Consider the following 22,561-nt stretch of genomic DNA (forward strand, 5'->3'; position numbering starts at 1 on the left):
CTCCCCTGGCAGAGTGGACCTACACTCTGCCCAACAATGACTAGAGGCTGTGAAGGACTCAGCCCAAGAGGGAAGATGATTTTCTCTTTTCTACCTGTTGGGTGAGTACATATAAAGCTACAATTGTGAGCTGCAGTCCAGACATGTATGAGTATAACTCCTGCGCCCGAATAATCTGCAAAATGAATTCTAAGTCTCTTAAGTTTTATTTAAATAACCTCCAGTGAGAACAGAGTGCGCCAAATACTACCCCTTCCTTGTGATACCATTTCACCAAGACAGAGTGAGCACAGCCTGCAGGCAGCCTGCAGTGAGAGCTGGGGTGCCTCTCAATGGGGGTGGCCACGACCTCGGCCCCGGCCAGCAGCTGGGGGAACATCCACTGTGGAGCGAGGGTTCTTGATGGTTTCATCTACGGACACAATAAGGCACGCAGCCTCAGAGGCTGCAGTCAGGGCATTGATCCGCACCATAGCTGGCTCCCACACGAAGGCCTCAAAGTTGTCAGCAATGTCCTCATTGTTGATGTCCACGCCATACCACATGCCCCCCTGAAAGAGCAGAAAAAGAGGGAAAGTGATACGGAACTGCTCTCAAATTTCTTCTTGCGCACCCTCTGAACGACTCGGATTGTTAGGAATCTTCAGGTTCTCTGAACCCGCTGGCATCTCCCTGAGGAAGGTGGCATTACAACAGGAGCCTGGAAGCCTCTTCCCACCCCTCCCCCACCCCCAATCTGAGAAGTGCTGACCACAGAAGACCTCCGGGCCCTCTCCCAGGCAAGCTGCTGGCTTTTAGGGAGGCCCCATCCTCAGGTCACCTGAGGACTGTGTATGTCAAACCAGGCTTTTCAAGAGGAACACTTTCCAATCCCTTATCTCATTTCATCATCTCACTGCTTCCATTAGTCCCGATTTTACAGACAAGGAAACAGACGCAGAGAGTGACTTACTTAAAGTTCTAACACAAGTCAGAAACTAAGTCACTCACTTAATGCTGCTGTCACCGCACTGAGCATTTAACAGACAGCATTTAAGAAACATCTCTAAATGAGTATTTGCTAAACAGCAGATGAACAAATTAAATTCTCAGAGAGGTCACAACTTGGAAGTGGTAGAGCCATGGCTGGACTGCTGTCAGCAGGGCCCTGGAGTGCTTCACCACCAAGGAACCCAGTACACATGGTATGTGCTTCCAGGCAGAAGGCCACAGGGTTCCTTTGGTTCCTCTCACGGCACCGTGAGGAGTGAGCAGACTCTTGGAAGAAGCACTGAACAAACCCTGGAACCACCAGTCCCAGCACTGGTCTTTCCTTCTGACCTCAGAGGAGGCAGGCAGTTGGTACTGGGTTTGGTTCCAGCACTATCACCTGGGCTGACCACACAGAGCTTGAGTAAGCACAACACACACTCAGAATCTAGCCCCGTCCACCCAGTCCCTGGACCCGGAGGAGAGGAATAACCCACCTGGGCGTGCCGAGCCCGCAGCTTGTTGAGGATGTTTGTGGCATCAAAGCCAGCGTTGTCACACAGCTGGCGTGGGATAATTTCCAATGCCTTGGCATAGGCCCCAATCAATAGCTGCTGTTTTCCTGGAATGGTCCTTGAGTAATCTCGCAGGTACTTGGAGAGCTCCATCTCAATGGCGCCGCCACCAGCCACCACTGAATCATTCTGCAGAGACCAGACCCACCACTAAATGCAAGGGGTCCCCAGGTCTAAGCTCCAGCCCTGGCCAAATTAGGCCGTTCAGTCAATAGGCCCTCTGGCCCAGAAAGAGGGCTGGTTCCACATTCCCTCCCTCAGCCCAAGCCCCAGGAAGCCCAGACATGGACCTTGTCTAGCACATCCCAACTTCAATCTGGTGAACCTTAGGGTTTCTGACCACCTTCAAGGTCACCTGTAGCTTGAGGGCACTGGCGCAATCCCTGGGATGGCTGACTCTATCAGCTCCACAGCTGCTCACAAGAACAAGTCTTAGCTTTTAAGGCAGCATGACTTATTTTGAGAGACTGAGGCTGTTTCTTTATCATCTGTGAGACGAATCAGGGCCCACATGCCCCACATGGAAGGACACAAGTTACACAGGGAAGGAATCACCACACAAATCCAGGGTCTCATCAGCTCAAGAGGCAGAGTGAGCTGTGCAGGCTGGAAGCTCCCAGCCTAGTACCTTGATGGCCCTTCTGACAATCATGATGGCGTCGTGCAGGGACCGCTCTGTCTCCTCCATAAACTGCTCAGCGCCACCACGGAGAATGATAGTACAAGTCTTGGCCTTGGGGCAGCCTTTGAAGAAATTGTACCTACACCCAGGGTCAAATCATACTTGTGAACTCCTTTCTGCTGCCAACCTGCTGTGTTCTAACCTTACCAAGTCCTCCCAACACTCAGCAGCTGCTCTTCTGTTCCTCACTAAGGTTCTCCAAGCCCACTCTTAAAGACATGTTCTTGGGAAGGTACCACAGGGGCTTGGTTGTACCACAGGGGCATAAAAGATGTGGAATCAGACTTTAGACCCAACTTGATCTTCTTCCCTCCCCAAACACTCTATATATCTGAGCTCTTTATGCCCCATGAGATAGAAGACCTCAGAAGAGAATAGCATGTGCTACATATACACCACACCCCAAAGATGGCAGAAGGCCATCAGGCAAGTCTCGTGAGCTAAGCAAACAGGGAGCCCAGGACTACTGCTCACCTCTCGCCTCCAATCTGGGTCTCTTCAAAGACCTGGCAGCGGCCCAGAACATCTGATGACAGAGCGTTCACACTGGTCTGGATGGAGCCTCCGCAAGCCTGAGGAACACAAGACAACATCATCTAGCAGTGAAGGCTCACACGAGGCCAGAAGTGAGCTTCCTGCCACTTAGTCTTAAAGCCAATTCCCATGTTAGACTGCCATGGTGCCCCGGAGCTCTCCTCACTGGATGACCCACTCTCACCCTTGACCTCCAGGCTCCCTCTGGAAGAGGAGAAAACAAAACAGAACTAAGACACACGAGGGGCAAACAAGCCTGGTTAAAAGGAGATGGTGACCCTTTGTTTCACCCAATACCCCCTCCCCTAAACTAGGGTGCTTTGGGCCCAGCGACTGAAGTCAGGGTCAGTGCTTTAGACCTGAAGTATTTTTGGTGAGATGCTCAAGAAGAAAGGGAGGAAACCTGGCCGGAAGCATCCAGCCTGGAGTTTAGCCAGCTAATCATAGCCCTACTGCTAGGTTTCCTTACAAATCAGCTTCCCTGACTTGTTTGGTTAGATTAACTCTTGTATACCGAGCATATACACACTGGAACTGGAGTGTTTCATGGCAAAAAGAGTTAAGAAGACAGGTCTAGATTCACATACCAACCACTCCAGTACACCAGGGGTAAGTGAAAACCCCCCTGGGGCCACAAAGACCAAGAAGCAGCCTGTGAAAGTTTGGTTACCATCATTGTCCTCTTCAGGTCCTCCTCCGGCACTCGGCCAGCACAGAACATGTCCCTGTCAGCAAAGTATTGGGTGGCCACGTCCCCAATGGGGAGTTTGGACAAGACGACTTTGGCTCCGGAGTGATGGATCCTCTCTAACTTGTCATAAAGAATGTTCCATTCAGCATCAACAATTGCCTGATAATCCTGAAGAGACCCAGAAAAGGATGAGGATGCTTTGGAGTGGAGGTTAGCCTACGTGGTATGTTAAAATATAACACACCCCTGCCAACTAAAATATACTGATTTGCTTGGGAATTAACAGGGATAAACAGAAGAGCCTCCTCTCAGTCCAAATATACAAGGACCCTATAAGGTAACTTAAGAGTCACCTAAAACTTTCAAACACAAAGGCAGAAAGTAACCCCAGGACTAGGAGCTACTCCAGAGCTAGCACTTGCTACGGTGCGAGACCTACTTTAGCCCGGCTAAGTTCTAGCTCCTCTGAGGCACTGCACCCATGGAGTTACCAATGACAAGACCCTTTCCCCCAAAGGCCATTCTGTGTTGGGGATACATTTTCCAAGAATACTTGCTTACAGCTGGGTGACACTGCTACCTCCAGAGACAGCCTTGGTGATATCAATGTTGGGAGCACACCTGTCCCTGCAACACGGAACCCAGTATAGAAAGGGCAGAGTTCACATCTGCCCAAATAAGAGGAATCAAAATACTGGGCTCACTATATAGCTGAGAGGCCCCTGCAAGCCCCTTCCCTGGGGCCAGAGGATAGTATTTCAGCATGTTTGCCCTATCCAAACCTCCTCAGGTCCAGGTCACTGAGAGAGAGCATAGAGTGAGAAAAGAAGTGGACCCAGTATTTAGACATTAATATTTAGGGGGATAGGAGGAGAAAGGAGCCCATAAGGTACCTGAGAAACAAAGCTATGCCCAAGATGGCCACAAAGGCCCAAGGCTATGGCCCAGAATGTTGCCCATTTCCATGCCACTGCCAGCTGGTAGGGCCTACCTCAACTGTGTGGACTCTGATTTCCGCATTATCCTTCTCAGCTTTCAGCTCGAGCTCAACATTTAAAAGGGCAATCATTGGATTATGGTACTTTTTGGGTTGCATTTCAAACCCAGCATAAGAGAAAGTCTTCTTGAATGCAACACCAGCTACAAGCTGGGACTCCTGTTTAAAAAAACAAACAGTTCAACAGTTCAGTACTGGCATGAAATGAAATCAAGTTAGTGGTGTGCTGGACTAATAATGCGTGTCCATTTCTGTGAACCTGAAAGAGTTAACCATGTTTTTATTTCACTGTTGTAACAAAGTTTTTCCATCATCCTAAAAGCTAGGAAAAATACAGAGCATATTTTGGTTGTGTCTTCAGTATAAGGAAAACCAGTTTGCTTGCAGAGACTAAGCATGGTAAAGGCCTGTTTGGGCTGTTCTCTGAGACTGACTTCCAAAGCGGGTGCCAAGGGATGAACTTTGATCCCAACTCCCCACCTCCCAGTCTTCTACACATACGTACACATACCCCTCCCTACCTGTACTGCACGCGAGCACACACATACCTGTGTGCTGTAGCCTAGGTGCTTCCTCCTTCCAGGAGATGAAAACAAAAGGTCCTAAGGGTCAGAAATTTCCTGCAGTTCCCAAGCTATCATTGTGGCTATTCCCATCTTGATCCCTCAAAATATGAACTACTACCACTTGTTCCATAACAGAGCTTGCTGTGGGGTGGATTTAATAGCAGGGCATAATAGAAAGCATGTTGCACTTGGGAGTGGCTTCAGCAGTATCAGAAGACAGGTTCAAATCTCAGATCTCTTTCTTACTAAAAAACCTAGTCATTTCCCACTCTGTAAAGAAGGGTGTATTCAGTAAGTGAAGTAAGTCAGAAAGAGAAAGACAAATACCATATGATATCACTTACATGTGGAATCTAAAATATGACACAAATGAACTCATCTATGAAACAGAAACACTCACAAACATGGAAAACAGACTTGTGGCTGCCAAGGGGGAGGATGGATTGGGAATTTGGGATTAGCAGATGCAAACTATTATATATAGAATGGATAAACAACAAGGTCCTACTATATAGCACAGGAAACTATATCCAGTATCCTGTGGTAAACCATAACAGAAAAGAGTATGAAAAAGTATATATACATATATATGTATAACTGAATCACTTTGTTGTACAGCAGAAATTAACACAACACTGTAAATCAACTATACGTCAAAAAAATAAATTTTTTTAAATAGTGTATTCAGTTCAACGACCTATATGTTCTCTGCTAGTGCTAATCTACAATACTAGTCTATAATACTGTAGCCTATCGGTGAAACAGATTGCTACATCATTCAAATCCACAGCCTCCTGAAGGGGGTGATGCCTGAGCTGAATCAAGATGGATAAGCAGAAATTAGTCAAACAGAAAAAAGAAAGAGATGTTCCCAAAAGACAGAGGCAGTGTGGTGCAATCGGGATGAAAAGCTACCTGCAGTTGCTGGAATACAAAATAAGAGGACAGGGACCAGTTTAGGAGAATCTTAAAGGCTCTGCTAAGGCCTGACTCTTATCCTGTACACAATGTGGAACCCCAAAATGCTTTACACACAGAGTGTAAACTGGGGAACTTCACGCTGCAACAAAAAATAGAATGGACTTAGGGGATGCAAGACTGGAGGAAGAGTGACCACTACCAGGACAATGGTCTAGTAAAAGAGACAGACTTAGGAAACAACAGATTGGTAGGTAAAATGAAACAACAGTGATCAACAGGTTGGGGGGAATTGGAAATATTTTTAAGGATGACCCTAGACTTCTGGGTTGAGTGACTGAATAATGGTGGTGATAGCAGCTATGTCAAGGAATACAGAAAATATTACAGGTTTGGAGGATGAGATAATGAGTTCAGCAGCAGTGAGATCCAGGAGTGTGAAGCTCAAGAGAGAGGTAAAGGCTGAAGATATATATCAGGAAGTTTTCAGTTAATCCTGAGAACAAGTAAATAATTACTACCACCATTTACTGAATTGTGTGTCAAGTATTGTGTTAAGGGTTTTACATGCATTTAAGAGATGTGGGACAGTCTGAAGAACATACGTGTGGCTTGGAGCCCCTGGCTTTCTCACCAGATAAGATTAGTTCTGACCCCTAGTTTAGTGAATGCCAGTCTAATCTCAAGGGTTTACGGGAGTAGGAAGGCCCAGGAGAAAATGGAATATTGCTATCAAAGCACTGTGTAAAGACAAAGTCGGCAAGCCATGATGCAAAGAATGGGCGGAAACATGAGTGGTAGTAGGGGCTGAAGATGGGGAATGGCTCAGATGACCTCCAGATTCCTCACAGCTTTATTATATAAAGAGAACCTCATCCCACTGACATGTGCCATGACAGGAGGAAGAGGGAGGTGGACAGAATGAAATGCAATTTGGAGGGGTAGAAGTCCCTCCAAAGACTTCAAAGAACAAAAAGTAAAGGGCCAGGATATAATATTTCAAGCAGGTCTTGTCCTGTCCAAATCACCTCAGGCTGAGGTCACCAAGGAAGAGTAAAGTAAGAAGTAGAGCAGGCCAAAGACTAGAAAGGTCCAACATGGAGACACCAACATTAAAGAAGGTTTCCAGAAAGATACTTCTGTGTTAAAAAAGAAAAAAGTTATAGTTATGCTGTGCAATATAGTGGCCACTAGCCAACATGTCTCTATTTAAATTTAAATAAGTGAAAAAATATGTTGTTAAGTAGACAAAAGCAAGTTGCAGAACACTATGTATTACAAGTGAGCAGTTGTTTAAGAAAACAATATTTACATTTGTACTTAGAGATGCAGAGTACTTCTGGAAGAAGAGGGACATGGACAGGGACACGGGGACACACACACACACACACACAGTTAACTGGTGGCTGTATCTGGGGCAGGAGTGGTGTAGGGGACATTTGTTTTTTCCTTTAGGAATTCTAACCAGTTTGAATTATGTATTATCTATTCAAAATTAATGAATAAAAGAAGGGACAGGTTGGCCATATCACTTGGAGAAGAATGGACTGAAATGTACTTCTCATATATTTATTGAGGGTTTTAGATAATTTATCAGAGCTAGCCCTATCCCCCTCCCACATTAACAATGAGATTCTTAAAATCAGCCAGTTCAATCTTCCATTCTGCTGACAAGTAAATATAGGTCTGCAGAGGTTACAAAATGCACCTACAGGAGAAGCCTGTAGCAGCAGTATGGGGAACAGCTCCAGTCTGCCTTCCAGCCCAACATGCATTCTCTCTGTTCCTGTACCGTGTGCTCTCCTACACCAAGCTGTCTGAAGGGTCAATGTGAAAGCAAGAGCCTCCTAGGGAGGCCACAGCAGGCTCACCTCTAGGGCTCCACCCTGAACCTTCTTGATTCCAATCATTTTAAGCTGCAGCAAGTCATCGAGCATCATCACCGCATCCACCACCATCTTAGCGAAGAAGGCTTTCTGCTGGGAGATCAGCTTGGAGCTCAGAGCAGTCACGGCACATTTCTCTAGCAGCTTCCTCTGCTCCCTGGGACACAAGGGTGGGACCTGCATCAGGCCTTGAAAGCCCCTCTTACCTGACTCTACTGCAATGTGGAGATAGTTTCTGTTCTAGTCTCTAAACTCAGCCCTCAACAATTTCATCTTCTGTATCTTTAGGGCAGATTATCAGTGACAGCTGGTGACTTGCAGTCAAAGACCTTATGAGTGATAGCTTTTAAACTACAACCTACAGCCTCTTTTGTAATGCATGGGCTGGGGCACAGCCAGAGGTCTAGCAAGAGCCAAACAGCCCCAGGCCATGCAGGGATTCCACTTGCTTCTCCATTCAATTTGGCCACGGAAGTCAACGGTCTGACAAAGTTCACTGCAAACTTACACTTTATCTTCCTTCTTCACAGTGACGGCAATCTCTTTGATCTTGTTAACCGCCTGCGAAGAACACAAGCTGGGTGAGTCTCTCATGCTCAAGACAAACTGGAGAAGTGCGTCCCAATCGCTCCTGCTAGTCCCTAATCTGTCTGCTCCCAAATCTCAAGCATTTCTACTCCACAGCTGAAACAACATTTCTAAGTCTTGTAGCTGCCCAGAAAAATATAAATCTCTATAGTTTAGAAAATGCCCAAAGTTAGAAATGTAGAGTAGGTATAGTTCTGAAGAATCATCAGGGTACATCAGGATTCAGCTCTGGATCTGCAGGTAACACACTAAAACAAATGAATGGAAACACACTACAACACTAAATTAGGCCAAATTTTCTGGCTTACAAACAGCACCTGTGACAACTTTTAGCACTTTATATATTAATTAGGTATGTTATATACGATACACATATTTGTATGTTAAACATGGTATCTTTTCAAAGCCATCTTTTTCAAAAGATATCCGTTCATACTTACTTCTCATGTATGATTTCGTTTTAATGCCACCACCCCAAAACAGAGATAGTAACGAGACAAAGTAAGGCATAGAGGAACTGACTTACCCCAGGTTACAGAATGAAAGTCAAAGGTCAATAAAAGCAAGGTCTCAAGATGTGCCATGAAGTACTTGATAAAAACAAAAACAGCTCTCACCAAGAGCTTATTATCATAGTCTATCAGGAAACCTGAGGCTTAAAGAGATTAAGTAATATACCTAGTCAAAAGCTACTGAATGGTAGAACTGAGATTCCTAGGCAGCAGAATTCAGAAAATGTCCAAGGAACCTTGTTCCCAGTCCCTCCACACCCCAATAAAGATAGTATCCTAAGAGAAATACAAAGGTGCCCAAAGCGCCCAAGTTCACCAGCACTCCCATACCAACTGAGTGGCAGTGCGGAAAGCTCGGATGATGATCTGTGGGTGCAAACCTTCCTCCACATAGGGTTTCACCTGCTTCAGAAACTCTGCAGCCAGCAGGGTCACTGAGGTGGTGCCATCACCGACCTGGAAGAGGATGACAGTAAATTCACGTTTTCTCACGTTCAGGGATAAAGCTCCAAAACTCCACTTTTTAAGCAATCTACCCATTTAAACTGGGGACTGTTTAAATGGATATTAAGCCTTTTCTGGGAAGCACAGCTTTTTGCAACAAGTAGAAGAAAGGTGTTGGTGGATAGGTACTCATCCCATCAAATGGTCCTGGGCCACAAAATTAATTCCCCAGCCAGGCCATTCTCCAAAGAGAGCTGATTTGGACAAATTTCCCCAGAATATGAAATCATATATGTATATTAGCCAAGAACTTATTTATTACGGACAAGATACTATGATGAGTAAGACAGTTCCAGAGATGCTTATAATACAATGCTCACATGTCACAAATAACCATAGTAGCAAGAGGTATGAGATAAATATTCTTTAAGGAGCACAAAATACTACAGGAGTTTACAAAACAAACCTCTAAGGACCAGCTAAGGTCCTTTTTATTTTAAACACTATTTGGAATTAGCAGATCACTAGTCTGCTAATCTTTCTTACATAGCTATTTTCTATGATAGGATCTAAACCTTATTTTTAATGAAGGAGGAAAAGAATAAGAGCTTTCTCTCTCTCTCTCTCTCTCTTTTAAGAATAAGAGCTTTTGAAAAAAACTAGCTAACCTCTGATTTAGAAGATACTTATTTTTTATTCACTTATGTCCACTGTATAATATAAGGGACTTCAGGGAGAAAAAATGGTTACTGTGGCGAAGGGTTTAAGCCACCAAATTCCTGAACAGAAAGGTATTCCTTTGTTGAAAATATTAACCAATCAAATCTATACTCTTCTCACTTTAATTTTATATAACCCATACTGTTTTACAGGCTACTGGGTCCTAACAGACCTTTTGATATAACTTCAGGACATATCTGTAATACTCTGAAATGCAAACTTGCCTCTCTCAACATTTATTATCAAGACTACAGTGTCAGAAATGGTTTTGAAAAAGGCAGACGAGTTAATGTCACTGATTTGCACACGTTAAGATGGTAAGTTCTAGGCGATGTATATTTTACCACCATAAAAATATTTTCTTTTAAAAAGAAAGGTAAACTGGAAACAGTTTCCAGCCCCATCTTATAAGGCAACCAACAGATTAGAGGTTAAATTATTTACCGAGCAATTCAAATGAATGACAGCACACAGGCCTGATCTTAAGATCTCAGCCACACACAGTGGATCAGCAGGAATTTTAAAAGACTATTAATTCCACCTAAATATTTTCGCAAGCAATTACTTGTGAAATTATAATTTTAGACATAAAATCAAAATTTTTAAAGAAAGGAGAGCAAAGGAGCAAGCAGGCATGTGTTTCACTGAAACACATAGGCTTGATTTTCCTACCTCAGCATCTTGGGATTTGGCAATGTCCACTAAAGTCTTTGCTGCAGGATGGACAACATCAAGGAGTTTCAGAATTGTGGCCCCATCATTAGAAATTGTTGCTTTGCCTTAAAAGGAACAAACACAAAGTAAAAATGTAAAGACCTTTTCTTAAATTCTGTCTTCTAGTTGGACTTGGAGCCCATATACACATTATTGGGATGGGACAGAGGGGCTCATGGTGGGAATGAACTGATCTTTTTACAGAGTTAGCTCTGTGCAAAAAGGGCCACCTAAAATCACACATTCCAAAGACCATGAACTCCTGATTTTCCTTGAAGAGCAAAGAGCACACCTCTACTGGATGTAGAAAACATTTTAAAAAATAAGAATGAATAATCATTTAGATATTCTTAACAGTTGATACCCTAGTATTTCACTTGTAAATTAATACACTAAAACGTAAGGGGGAATTTGTCTTGGCAACATGATCCAATGGGAGTAACCACAGGCAACTCTGGAAGATTCCATAGTGTTTCTAGGCTAAATCTCTCTACAAGGCAACAGGCTCCTGAGCCAGGCTTCTCTCATATATTCCCAGGGGGCTCAGGATTCAGGACAATGTCTGAAAAGAAACTGCTTCACAGTGAGCAATCCTTCATAGGTCTTAAAAGCAGTGAGATTTCTGGGCTTCCCTGGTGGCGCAGTGGTTGGGAGTCCTCCTGCCGATGCAGGGGACATGGGTTCGTGCCCCGGTCCAGGAAGATCCCACATGCCGCGGAGCGGCTGGGCCCGTGAGCCATGGCCGCTGAGCCTGCGCGTCCGGAGCCTGTGCTCCGCAACGGGAGAGGCCACAGCAGTGAGAGGCCCGCGTACCGCAAAAAAAAAAAAAGGCAGTGAGATTTCTAATGCCAACCTCTGCTAGCCCCAAACACTCTGGGGGAGCCTCCTCTTCTGCAACTGGCCTGAGGAACTCTGCAGACTTACCTCGGCCATCCACAATGAGCTTGTCCATACCACGGGGGCCCAGGGTAGTTCTTACAGCCTCAGCAATCACCTGGCAGGCACTGATGTTACTTACAAGCTGGGGGATGCCTTGGGAGCTATCAGTCCCCTCTTTCAACAGGATAACTGGTGTGGGCTAGAGAAGAAAGAGCAATTGAATGTTTTTTTTAAAAAAATAATCATTCATTACATAAGACTTAAGGAGGGAGAGGAAAAATGCTCTCATCTCCCCAATAACAGAAATATATCTGGAGGCCCTTTTAAACCACATTCCTCCACTGTCCATCCACTATATCAATTCCTTAAACTGCCTCTACCTCCAGAGATAGCATACTTGCAGGTGTGCCAGAAAATGGTTTGAGAAGCACTGATTTAGTCAAAAAGAACAAATCAAATAATGTGTTCTCCAGTGCCCAACTGCATGAGCATAGCCCTTTCAACTTCTGACCTTATTCCCTGTTTTAAGGAATTAGGCCACATCACAGGAGGAAGCAGGCCATGCTCAGTGTTCACCCTCCAGCAAGCATTCATTTATCTGCATTAGAGCTTAATCGTAGAGAAGTAGATGGGGCACTGATGCAAAACATGAGGTGCTAACAGCTTCAGATGTTGTCCTGGAGATGCCCAGGCAGACAGCTTTACCAATGATGTTTAGCTGGAGTGTAGGGAAATGGCTAGGCAGAGAAACAAATGGCACCTTTGTCCGCCTCACAAAATGACAACAAATCTAATTTGTACAGCAATGTTTCCCTCTCTCATGCTGGGTCCATAAAGCCTCCTTGTGACTAATCTCCAACCAGATACCCTAAACAAGTTTTTCTCTATTTTGCATTGGTTTCCAGAACAGTCACTGTTCTCGTAGAGGCTTTATCTGTGGAACTGCTTTAGAAACTCTGGGAAGACAGGGATATCTGCTTATTTTAAAGCGCCTGCTTAGGTACCTTTGCTCCAGTGACCATTAGCAGACAGTAATTCCTTAGCTTAGCACACAAGACTGCTTTCTCTCTGCATCCAAGCCTGTGCCTTCAGAGATGAGCTCATGAACCAGGCCCAGTCTTCCCTGCATTTGTGACTGATTTTATGTGTATAAAACAAATTAAGGATAAATACTGTTGCAACATTTTTGTTATGTTAGTTATGCAAGTGCTATTACACTATGCTTTGAAATTTATTTTTTCCTGTGGGTTACAATATAAAGTTTGAAAATCACTGCCCATGTCCACCCCTAGGGGGTACTTCAGGTGTCTGAGCAGGGAAGGCATAGGAAAGCACAGGGCTGTTTCAGCCCAACAAAAAGGAGCCAGGAATTCACACACTACAAAGTCGAGCAACCCATGAGGCTGACTCCACATTAACTGAGCAGTTTCTTTAAAAATTCGACTCCTTTGGCCAGTGTAGCTGGAGGGTAGTGAGTAAGTGGAAGACTGGAATGAGGCTGAAGAAGCAGGCAGGAACCAGGTCACTACTCACTTACAGACTATCGTAAGGAGTTTAGATTTTAGTCCTACAAAGAAGGGAAGCCCTGGAAAGGCTTTTAGCAGAGGAATGGCATAGTCTAATTTACACTGGGAAAAAAACAAAAAACAACTATAGAAAATGGGTAAGAAGAGGCAAGATATAATGTGTAAATGCATAAAAACAGGCTGGAAAAATGTACAACAAACTCTAATGAGTAAGAGTGGTAAGTAAAGAAAGTTTTGACACTTGGATATTTTGTTTTGTTTCAACTTTTTCTAACAAACATATCACACATTATTTTTTTTTTTTTTAAAAGAATACTGGAAGGAAAATTCCTTCCTTTTCATGGTAGAATCCCAGGTTTGGTGGCAAGAAATGGCTTCTCTATACTCTCAGCTTTCCTTCGGGTTCCTCACAAGGAAAGCTGTGTCCCCCAAAAGGCCCCACCTTCTCCCAGTCCTGCTAAATCATTCCTCAGGGCAACCTCAAGTCACCTCTGGTCCAACCCTGCCCCGGATGAAGCCCTACGTTTTAAATCAAAAACCAACTTGAGTCTTAATCCCTTCCTATTTCCTTTGACAGATTCTTTCACCTCTCCAAGGCTAACTTATCCAATGTTTTTATAAACTTTTTCTCCCTCTACCTCCAAATTGTACCCCCACCAACAAGAGCCACACTGCCCCGTTCTACCAAAACCACCTGCTTACCACTAGGCCAGCAATTCCTCAGAGTCTCCATTCTTCCAAATTTTCTCAACAGCCGTTAACATGAGCATTGGGAACAGGGGATCCCAACACTCCCTGCTCCTTCTTGAGCACAATGTTTATATTGCCATCCATCTTAAAGTACAAGCTTCTCAAAGGTAAGGAGTACACTAATCTCAATGTGTAGAATGCCTAGATTTGGTCACATACGAAACAATATACAGAAGCTTTTGGTGCTGAAAATTCAACTGTTACATATCAACTGACCCTTGAAGAGCATGGGTTTGAACTGTGTGGATCCATTTATACCTGGATGTTTTTTCAATAGTAAATACTACAGTATTACACTGTCTGAGGTTGGTTGAATCCTCGGATACAGAGGAACCCCGGATATGGAGGGCTGACTAAATCATATGCAAATTTTCAACTGAGTGGAGTCAGACCTCCTAACCCCCGAGTTCTTCAAGGGTCAACTACACTTGAAAATGCTTTATACAAGCCATGAAATAAGGTGGCAGTCAGTTATTTTTGGAAAAGCATCGGCATCACGGTGATACTAAATTCACTGAAAATTCTTAAGTACAAAGCAAGGAGGGCTTGGAAGCAGCTCACCACGTTGTCCCCAAGTTCCCTACGCTTTAAAGGCCCTACATAAATGGCAGGCTGGGTACAGAGATCATTTAAGGAGGGAAAGGTGGCAGGGCTGGATTGAGCCAAGCCAGGTCAATCAGGATGGGTCCTCTTCTGTCAGTTTCCCGGGGGCAAGCACTGCTATGGAAAGCCCAGCTTCTGTCCCTAAGTTACTTTCCAACCGCATTTTTACTCAAGTAAAGAAACAACAGCAGAATCCAGTAATCTGCCAAGGGTACCATGGAAGCCTTGGTAATTTCAGCTAAATAGTCTTCTTCTTCATCCTCCTTAAAAACTTGTATTAAGCATTATTAAGCTTGACGCTCTATAAAACAACAGGTGTTCATATGCTAAGTCATGTAGTGCTCAACACCACAAAGGCAAGCATACATTCTGTACGGCTGTACCAAAGACTGAGCTTTCTGGGGAACCGTTTTACCTCTCAATCCCAGAAAGCTTCCAGAATATCAAGTACCAATTCAATAACAGCAAGGAGAATTCTTGGTGACTGAAGTTTCACACACCAAAAGGACAACTATAATTGGTCAATACAGCAAAGAAACAGAAAAGTTGTCAGTTCAGGAAAAACCCAAGGTGGTGGTCTGGAGCCTCTTGGTGAAGGGTTTTATCACCAGTCAGAAGAATCTTGGTTCTGATCCCCAGTCCTTTAAAGGCCAACCAAAACTCTTATGGTAGCCTTGGCAGGAAGGTGGATTACAGGGACGAAAAGGCAAGCAACCACCTAGCAGACTAGCTAACATGCTGAGTGTTACTACCTGATGGGCACTTCATATGTATTCATTCATTTAATCCCCTTTAACAGACTGAGGGCCAGAAATGTAATACCATGCTCAAAGTCACACACCTAGTAAGTGGCAGAGCTAGTTACGAACCTAGGCATTCAGTGTAGCTCCAAAGCCCTTACTCTCCACTGCTCTACTATGCTGCCTCTGCACACAAGATGAAGATGACTTCAGGAACAGTAACGTTGAAGATGGACTGAAAAAGGCAGTACTAGAGGTATGAAAGGGAGAGGGAATACAGATTAATGCCAGGTTCCTTCTATCTTGGGTACAGGCGGGATTCACAGGGCATTTGGCCACAATGAACACCTCATAAGGGTCAGTTTGACATCTACTAGGTCAGGGATAAGCTGAGGAAGCAGGAAAAGAACAGAGAACTGAGTTGGATTGAGAGGCTAAAATGAACGAGTAAACTGCCAAGTGCACAGGGAGCAGTATCTTAGGGTTTCGCTTCAAACACTTAAAAGCTGACCCTGTTCAACAGCAACTCAGGAGACACCACCGAGGTGCTTTGGGACCCACGTAAGGTATCTGCAGCTGAGATGGAAAAACGGACAACGTGGAAGCGGGGAGGGGAGGAGGGCTACAGAGACACTCCAGGATTCACCAACCTCCCTAACTGAAGAAAACGAGAACCAGAGTTAGGTGGCCAACTAGAAAGGCCGCCTAATGTCACATCTGGAGGCGCAGACAGGGTCGGACTCAGAGGCCGGGTCTTCCCACCTCTGATGCAGTGTCCCCATCTGCCCTACCTATTCTCCTGGCTGAGGAGGTGGACCTCCGACAACCAGCAGAGCCTGGTACATTCAGTAGGTAATAAATATGCGTTTGCTTAATGAACGAGTGAGTTAATTAAAGTACGAGCGGAGAGGTCTGTTTCCATTTACGCAGCAGCAGGCGGGGAGCAGTGGGAGACCACAGTTGAGACCTTGGGCTCGGCCCAACATAAGGTCCCCATGCTGCCTCTGCAGGTTCTAGGAAGCACCCGCTTCACATCCGCATTTTCCAGGGCAGCCAGAGCTTCCTAGGCTGGCCTCGACCGCGTATGCACGCTCAACCCGCAGTCATTTAACCCAGGTCATGATTGTGGGGGCTCAGAAAACTGGGTGGCCGATGCGGATTCGCGGCCCCGAAGCACCCTGGGATTTGCAGTCCCCAGCCAGGCCGACCAGAGCCTCCTCTTGAGCCCCACACAACCCTCATCGAGGGCCCCTGCTCCGTGCCCGGGCCCACCAGACGGCGGCGGGCCGGGATCACCCACAGACAGGGCTCGGGGGAAGGACCGAGGCAGTAGGCTGGCGGGGGCGGTGGGGGGGGGGGTGAGGTCCTACTGGACCGGCCCCGGCCAGGCGGCGCCAGCTACTGACCAGATGGCAGCGGATGGAGCCAGATGCGCAAGACACCACTCACCATCATTTTGGAAGCCTATTCAGTGGCCCGCTGCTCCTCTTCTCTGCGCCCGGGCCGCCCAGCAACCCCACAATCCTCCGCGCCAGAGAAACCCCCAGAAGCTTCGCCAAGCCGTTGCAAAGGGAGAGGAAGGGGATGGGCCGCTTCCGCCACTCTATGGTTCGCTATCACAGAGTCGGCGTAGCTAGAAGGGCCAGAGACTGGGCTTCCGCCAGCCGTCTTACGGGAAGCGGTAGTAAAGGAACACTCAGTCGCTGGTTTTCGATGGTGCCATTCTTTTTGAGCATGTAGGATCCTTGCTCGGCCCGCGTCGCCCACTAACTCTAATTCCATTTCCCTTCTCCCCTCAAACGCCAGCCCAAGGAATGCAATAAACGCAAATATTTATTGAGCGCTGACTGCGGAATAGGCTTTTGCTGAGTAAGCATTTGACGTAAGTGAGCTCATTTAACCCTCACAACGCTATCGCGATGGCACTGAAATCATGCCCAATTTACAGATGAGAGAACTGAGGCTGAGAGGTTAGGTGTCCAAAATCACAGTTGTACAGTAAATGGTAGATAAACAGGCGCGGGCACCTGGCCCCAATGCTCGTTTTCTGGCTCGGCACTGGCCAGCGCTTCCTCGAGGGTCGTGTACATCAGTCTATGTCCCCAGAGCCTACTGACTATGAGAGCGCAAGCGCCGGTAGAACTAGGCAGGGGTCGCCGGAGACCACCTGGGCGCTAGACGAATGCCTTCCCAAAGAGGGGATGGGAAGGAGGAAAACACAACTAGGGGAAGGTAAATCGTCGTCTTGCGAAGCGGCCACAGGGAGGATCCGGCCGAGACCTCACGAGCTGATTGGCCAAGACTTTCGGCGGCTGAGGCGAGTCCTGCGGGTCTCCCACCTGCAGTTCTCCCGCCCCCGCCCCAGCCAGCGAGGTCCTGCGGAGTCGAATCCAATCAGAGAAATGTTGGGGCGGGGACGGCAGTTGCAGTTAAGAGTTAAAACAAATTAGCCCTCGGCCCCACTTCTCTCCACCAATAGGAAGTGGGCTAGGGCACAGGGGCGACAAATGTGGCTACACGAGCAGGCGTCAGAACCAATCAGCCCTGAGCCTCGTTCCGGTGCGCCAACCGGCGGCGTAAGCGGGTCTGGGGGCGGGAGTCCAGAGCAGCTGTCAGGCTGAAGTCCGGCGAGCTACGCGCAGCAGGGTGGCTGGAGGAAGCGCGGCGCCGGGCCGGGCCCTGGAGATGGTCCCCGGCGCCGCGGGCTGGTGTTGTCTCGTGCTCTGGCTCCCCGCGTGCGTCGCGGCCCACGGTGAGCGGCAACGGGCGGGGCTGCGCTTCAGGGTGGGGCTGGCGGTCCAGCTTAAGCCCGGCTCGGGCCGGGGGCCACGGGTCACCTTGGGGACCCCGCGAATTCGGAGCAGGGCAGATTCAGAGACGGGCGCCTGGAGTGGGTGGGTAGTGGTTCCCGAGGGACATGAACTGTGTGCGGCCTGAGACTGGGCTGTGAGTCCTCAGCCCCCCACGTCGAAGTAAGACTCCCTCTACCCCCACTAGCGCTGACTTAGGTGGCGAAGGGGGCGAGGAACAAGGAGCAACTAGCGATACTACAAGCTGGAGATACGTGAGCACTCACATACGTAAACGGGGCCACACATTGCTACACGTGGGTTCACAGGCACTAGCACATACGTACACACCCAACTTGTTTGCACCTACACGAGAACATAAACATACACCCATATACGTACGTGAGCACATGTGTATACCTACACTTGATTTACACAGATCAGCAGGTGCAAAGGCCAGGCAAAGATGTATGTGGGGAGGAGGGGAAGCTTAGTGCTAATCCAGGAAAGCTTCCTTGGGAGTGTATCTGTACCCGATGGGAAGTCTTCACTCCCAGGATAAAAGGCCATATATGTAGCCCAGTGCCAAGCCAGTGGAGCTCTACCGGGTGGCTGATTTTGGACAGTAGAAAAGGACAGCAAAAGCCACAATCCATCCCAACGCTGGCACACAGTAGCGACTTGATAGTTTGTTGATTGACTAACAGACCTGTGGCAGCAGCTTCCACCTTTTCACATTCCTCAGTCTCTCTGGGCTAAGGAAACCAGGGACTCAAGTTCAGGTAAATCATTAGACTTTGGTGCTAAAGAGATCCACACCCCAGAAATATCTGGTTATTCTGGCAATTCCCTTCCTCAACACAGTAGAGCTGGAAATAGCTGTTCATTCATTCAACAACCTTTTTGAGCACCAACTGTATCCTAGCCACTATGTTAGATAATGTGGATACAGTATTGAATGAAGTTACAAACTTAGGCCCTTGTCCTAGTGCAGGAGATAGACAATAAACAAAAAATTACAAATACTGTATAATTACAAATGATGTTAGAAGTGTCACTGGAGAAAAAGTACATTTTGAATGGGCATAAGGGGAGGGCAGTCACAGGGCAGGTTTCCCTAAGTGACATTTAAGTTATGACCTAGTAGATGAATAGAAGTGAGCCATATAAAGGGGTAGAGGTGGGGGTAGGGTGAGGGAACTTGCAAGAAGCCTTGGAGATGTGAAGAAACTGAAAGGAGGGCAGTGTAGCTTGAACATAGGAAGAGATGAAGTTGGAGGGCCAGATCAAGCAGGGCCTTGCAGACCACAGTTTAGATTTTAAGTGCAAAGGGAAGTCGTTGAAGGGTATTGAAGTGGTGACATGATCATATTTGCTTTAAGATGTTTTAAGAAAATCCCTGGCAGTTATTGGGGGAATGGACCGTAGGGAGCAAACATGGAGGCTAAGATAGACCAGTTAGGGCTTCCCTGGTGGCGCAGTGGTTGAGGGTCTGCCTGCCGATGCAGGGGACACGGGTTCGTGCCCCGGTCCGTGAAGATCCCACATGCCGCGAAGCGGCTTGGCCCGTGAGCCATGGCCGCTGAGCCTGCGCATCCGGAGCCTGTGCTCCGCAACGGGAGAGGCCACAACAGTGAGAGGCCCGCGTACCGCAAAAAAAAAAAAAAAAAAAAAAAAAAAAGACCAGTTAAAAAGCTGCAACAGCCAGGACAAGAAATGATAGTGGCTGGACTAGGAGGATGGCAGTGGAACCAGAGTCAACTTTTAAGTTTTGGTGAGAGTTGCTTTATACGTAGGCTACCACATCTCCATCTTGAAATTCCCAAGTCTGCTTCAGAGCAAAGATGAATGAATTAACCCTCAGAGAGGTTAACACTGGAGCTATGTCTTCCTGGCTCACCTGTGTAAGCAGCAACAGCAGCAGCTGTAAATCTCTGGGGTTACTAACTCTGTCTGCATCAACTCTATCCTCTCCAGGGCAGAGACCTCTATCTTACCCACCTGCAGGACCCAACTGGCTGAAGCTGGGTCTCTGGGCCCAGACCTTAACCAGCCCCATTGAAGGCATGGGGTCCATGATCTGAACCTGAACCAGCTTTTTTCCCTTGAGCCTTCTCACCTGTACATTTTACCTTTCAGGCTTACGCATCCATGATTATTTGTACTTTCAAGTGCTGAGTCCTGGGGACATTCGATACATCTTTACTGCCACGCCTGCCAAGGACTTTGGTGGTATCTTTGTAAGTTCAGGGAGGCCCCCTCATCTCTGATCCTGTCTCCACATTCCCCGCACTAAGCCGAGGTGACCCTCATCGCTTCAACCCATACCTGAGTGTTGGGACAGAGAAGGGGGCAGAATCCAGCTGTCTTCCAGGGGCTACAGAGCCAGGAATGGCTTCCAGCTATTCCTCTGGGTATAATACAGACCTGGGCACCACAGAGGGAAAAGCTATCTTCTTAGGGACACGAAGTAGTGAAAAACCAAGGGCTCTGCTAGCTCCACCTCTGAACTACATGACTCAAGGCAAGTTACTTCCCCTCTCTGGGTCCATACCAACTTCCCTTCCTATGTCTGGGAAAGGCAGGGTGGGATAGGAGTAGACAGACCTTTGTGAGAATTAAGTAAAAATGCTCAAGTGTCCAGTACACAGAAATCGTTCCTCATTTCCCTCACACTTTGTGAGAAGCTGATAAGATGGGATGGTCAGCCCAGTCCTAAAGCAGGTGTGTCTCCCCACACTCTCACCTGTCTAAATGTCTTTCAGCACACAAGGTATGAGCAGATTCACCTTGTCCCTGCTGAACCTTCAGAGGCCTGCGGGGAACTCAGCAACGGTTTCTTCATCCAGGACCAGATCGCTCTGGTGGAGAGGGGGTAAGGAGCGGACAGGCATGGGCACAAGGGGAAGGCAGGCATAGGGTAGATTCTGAGATCAATGTTGGTGGTGATGCTTTGAAATAGCTGCTTTTAAATAATTCATCTTTTTAAGGGTCTTTAAGAAACATCTTAAGATTATCCAAGCCTTTGGCCATTTACTTGTGAGCCTTTATCAAAAAGCCTCCAAGGTCCTCCTTTCATCTTCCCAGGGTGGTGGTCTGGGGAACAGACAGCTAGGACCCTGCCTTTCCTTTGGTCTCATCACCACCTCTTCCAGGGGCTGCTCCTTCCTCTCCAAGACCCGGGTGGTGCAGGAGCACGGTGGGCGGGCAGTGATCATCTCTGACAACGCAGTTGACAATGACAGCTTCTACGTGGAGATGATCCAAGACAGTACCCAGCGCACAGCTGACATCCCCGCCCTCTTCCTGCTTGGCCGAGATGGGTGAGGGCTCTTTGTCTCTGGCTGTATCAGCACCAAGCTGGGTGCCATGACTCGGGGAGGTCAAGGGCAATCACCAGTCCCTACCCACAAGCCTCATCTTGGGATGCCCTGGTTGGAGGGCCAAAAAAGTCCTCAGGCTCTGGAACTCCCAGAGTGATGGGGACAGTGGGGCAGAATGGGGTGTCAGGAAAGTGACCATCACCACCTCTCTTCATGCTCTCCCAGCTACATGATCCGCCGCTCCCTGGAACAGCATGGGCTGCCATGGGCCATCATTTCCATCCCAGTCAATGTCACCAGCATCCCCACCTTTGAGCTGCTGCAACCGCCCTGGACCTTCTGGTAGAAGAGTTGGTCCCACATTCCAGCCATAAGCAACTCTGGGCTGGGAAGGGGAAAATCCAGGAATTCTGCTGTTTGGGACTTGGGGATAGCATTTGGGGACTGGGGGAGCCAGGCAGAGGAAAAGGGCTTGGGCCTTGGCTAAGTTAAAGGAAGACACACCACTGGCCTTCCCTCCCCTGGGCTCCTAAGGTGTCTCATGCTATGGGAAGAGGCAAGACCCAGGCCCCAGGTCTTATGGGCTAGGGTCTGGAACTAAAGGGGCCAACAGCAGGTGGTCTGAGAGCCATCTGAGACCTGTCACATCCCACCTGGCTTCAGCCTCCCCACCCAGGGTCTTTCACAGCAGTTGCTGGAATGGTATAAGGAGCTGGTGTTTGAGGACTACATAATAAACCCTCACTGACTTTTTAGCAATAAAGCCTCTCATCAGGGTTGTAACTGTGTCCTAGAGTGAAAGTACACAGGGGTGGGAGGGGCCTTCAAACACTTATCTGGTCCCATGCTCTTGTTTTGAAGGGAGGAAACTGAGGCCCAGAGAGGATACATGACTTGCCCAAGGTCCTGTAGGACCAGTGCTCAGATTGCTAATCTTGGATCACAACAGCCTCCTGCTCAAAAACTTGGGAAGCTGTAGTTCAGTCCCTGAGCAAAAGCCTCATCTTGTAGCCTGGTACTGAGGATCCACACTGGACCTCAGAAGAGCCCTGCTCTTGGACTTTAGAAACATTTGCACAGCAGAGTATAGGCAAGACCAGGGATGAACCCAAACTGGGGAGCTGCAGCTCCCATCTTCTGCAGTCACCTGCTCTA

At 47.3% G+C, this 22,561-nt stretch overlaps 2 protein-coding genes across 3 annotated transcripts; one reads left to right on the plus strand and one right to left on the minus strand.

The window, feature by feature from the left end:
* Nucleotides 1–187: 187 nt before the first annotated feature.
* On the minus strand, nt 188–16,895 carry CCT7 (chaperonin containing TCP1 subunit 7). 2 transcript variants are annotated; one of them, XM_060169133.1, is made up of 12 exons: nt 16,744–16,895; nt 11,721–11,874; nt 10,755–10,861; nt 9,249–9,374; nt 8,327–8,379; nt 7,804–7,975; nt 4,443–4,607; nt 3,431–3,619; nt 2,701–2,798; nt 2,173–2,305; nt 1,467–1,673; nt 188–551 (listed from the first exon to the last, which is right to left on the minus strand). In XM_060169133.1, the coding sequence occupies exons 1-12, from the start codon at nt 16,747–16,749 to the stop codon at nt 330–332; spliced, it is 1,632 nt and encodes a 543-aa protein (XP_060025116.1). In that variant the 5' UTR covers nt 16,750–16,895; the 3' UTR covers nt 188–329. The 2 variants fall into 2 exon arrangements, with proteins under 2 accessions (XP_060025116.1, XP_060025117.1); XM_060169134.1 differs by lacking the exons at nt 8,327–8,379; nt 10,755–10,861; nt 11,721–11,874; nt 16,744–16,895 and having other exon boundaries at nt 9,249–9,310.
* Nucleotides 16,896–17,886: 991 nt separating this feature from the next.
* Nucleotides 17,887–22,189, plus strand: PRADC1 (protease associated domain containing 1). Its single transcript, XM_060168583.1, has 5 exons — nt 17,887–18,046; nt 20,223–20,323; nt 20,849–20,958; nt 21,239–21,406; nt 21,632–22,189. Exons 1-5 carry the CDS (start codon nt 17,980–17,982, stop codon nt 21,750–21,752), a joined length of 567 nt encoding a protein of 188 aa, XP_060024566.1. The 5' UTR covers nt 17,887–17,979; the 3' UTR covers nt 21,753–22,189.
* Nucleotides 22,190–22,561: the final 372 nt, after the last annotated feature.

This window comes from Lagenorhynchus albirostris, chromosome 13 (assembly GCF_949774975.1).
Source record: "Lagenorhynchus albirostris chromosome 13, mLagAlb1.1, whole genome shotgun sequence".
Classification (NCBI taxonomy): Eukaryota; Metazoa; Chordata; class Mammalia; order Artiodactyla; family Delphinidae; genus Lagenorhynchus; species Lagenorhynchus albirostris.

Coding starts and splice junctions, on each gene's coding strand:
- CCT7 (XM_060169133.1), bottom strand. Junction 8,380..9,248: donor TCCGCACTGCCACTCAGTTG/GTATGGGAGTGC, acceptor TGTTCTTCGCAG/GCGGTTAACAAGATCAAAGA. Junction 2,306..2,700: donor ACCCAGATTGGAGGCGAGAG/GTGAGCAGTAGT, acceptor CCCTGGGTGTAG/GTACAATTTCTTCAAAGGCT.
- PRADC1 (XM_060168583.1), top strand. CDS start 17,980: ATGGTCCCCGGCGCCGCGGGCTGGTGTTGTCTCGTGCTCTGGCTCCCC. Junction 20,324..20,848: donor AGGACTTTGGTGGTATCTTT/GTAAGTTCAGGG, acceptor AATGTCTTTCAG/CACACAAGGTATGAGCAGAT. Junction 21,407..21,631: donor TTCCTGCTTGGCCGAGATGG/GTGAGGGCTCTT, acceptor ATGCTCTCCCAG/CTACATGATCCGCCGCTCCC.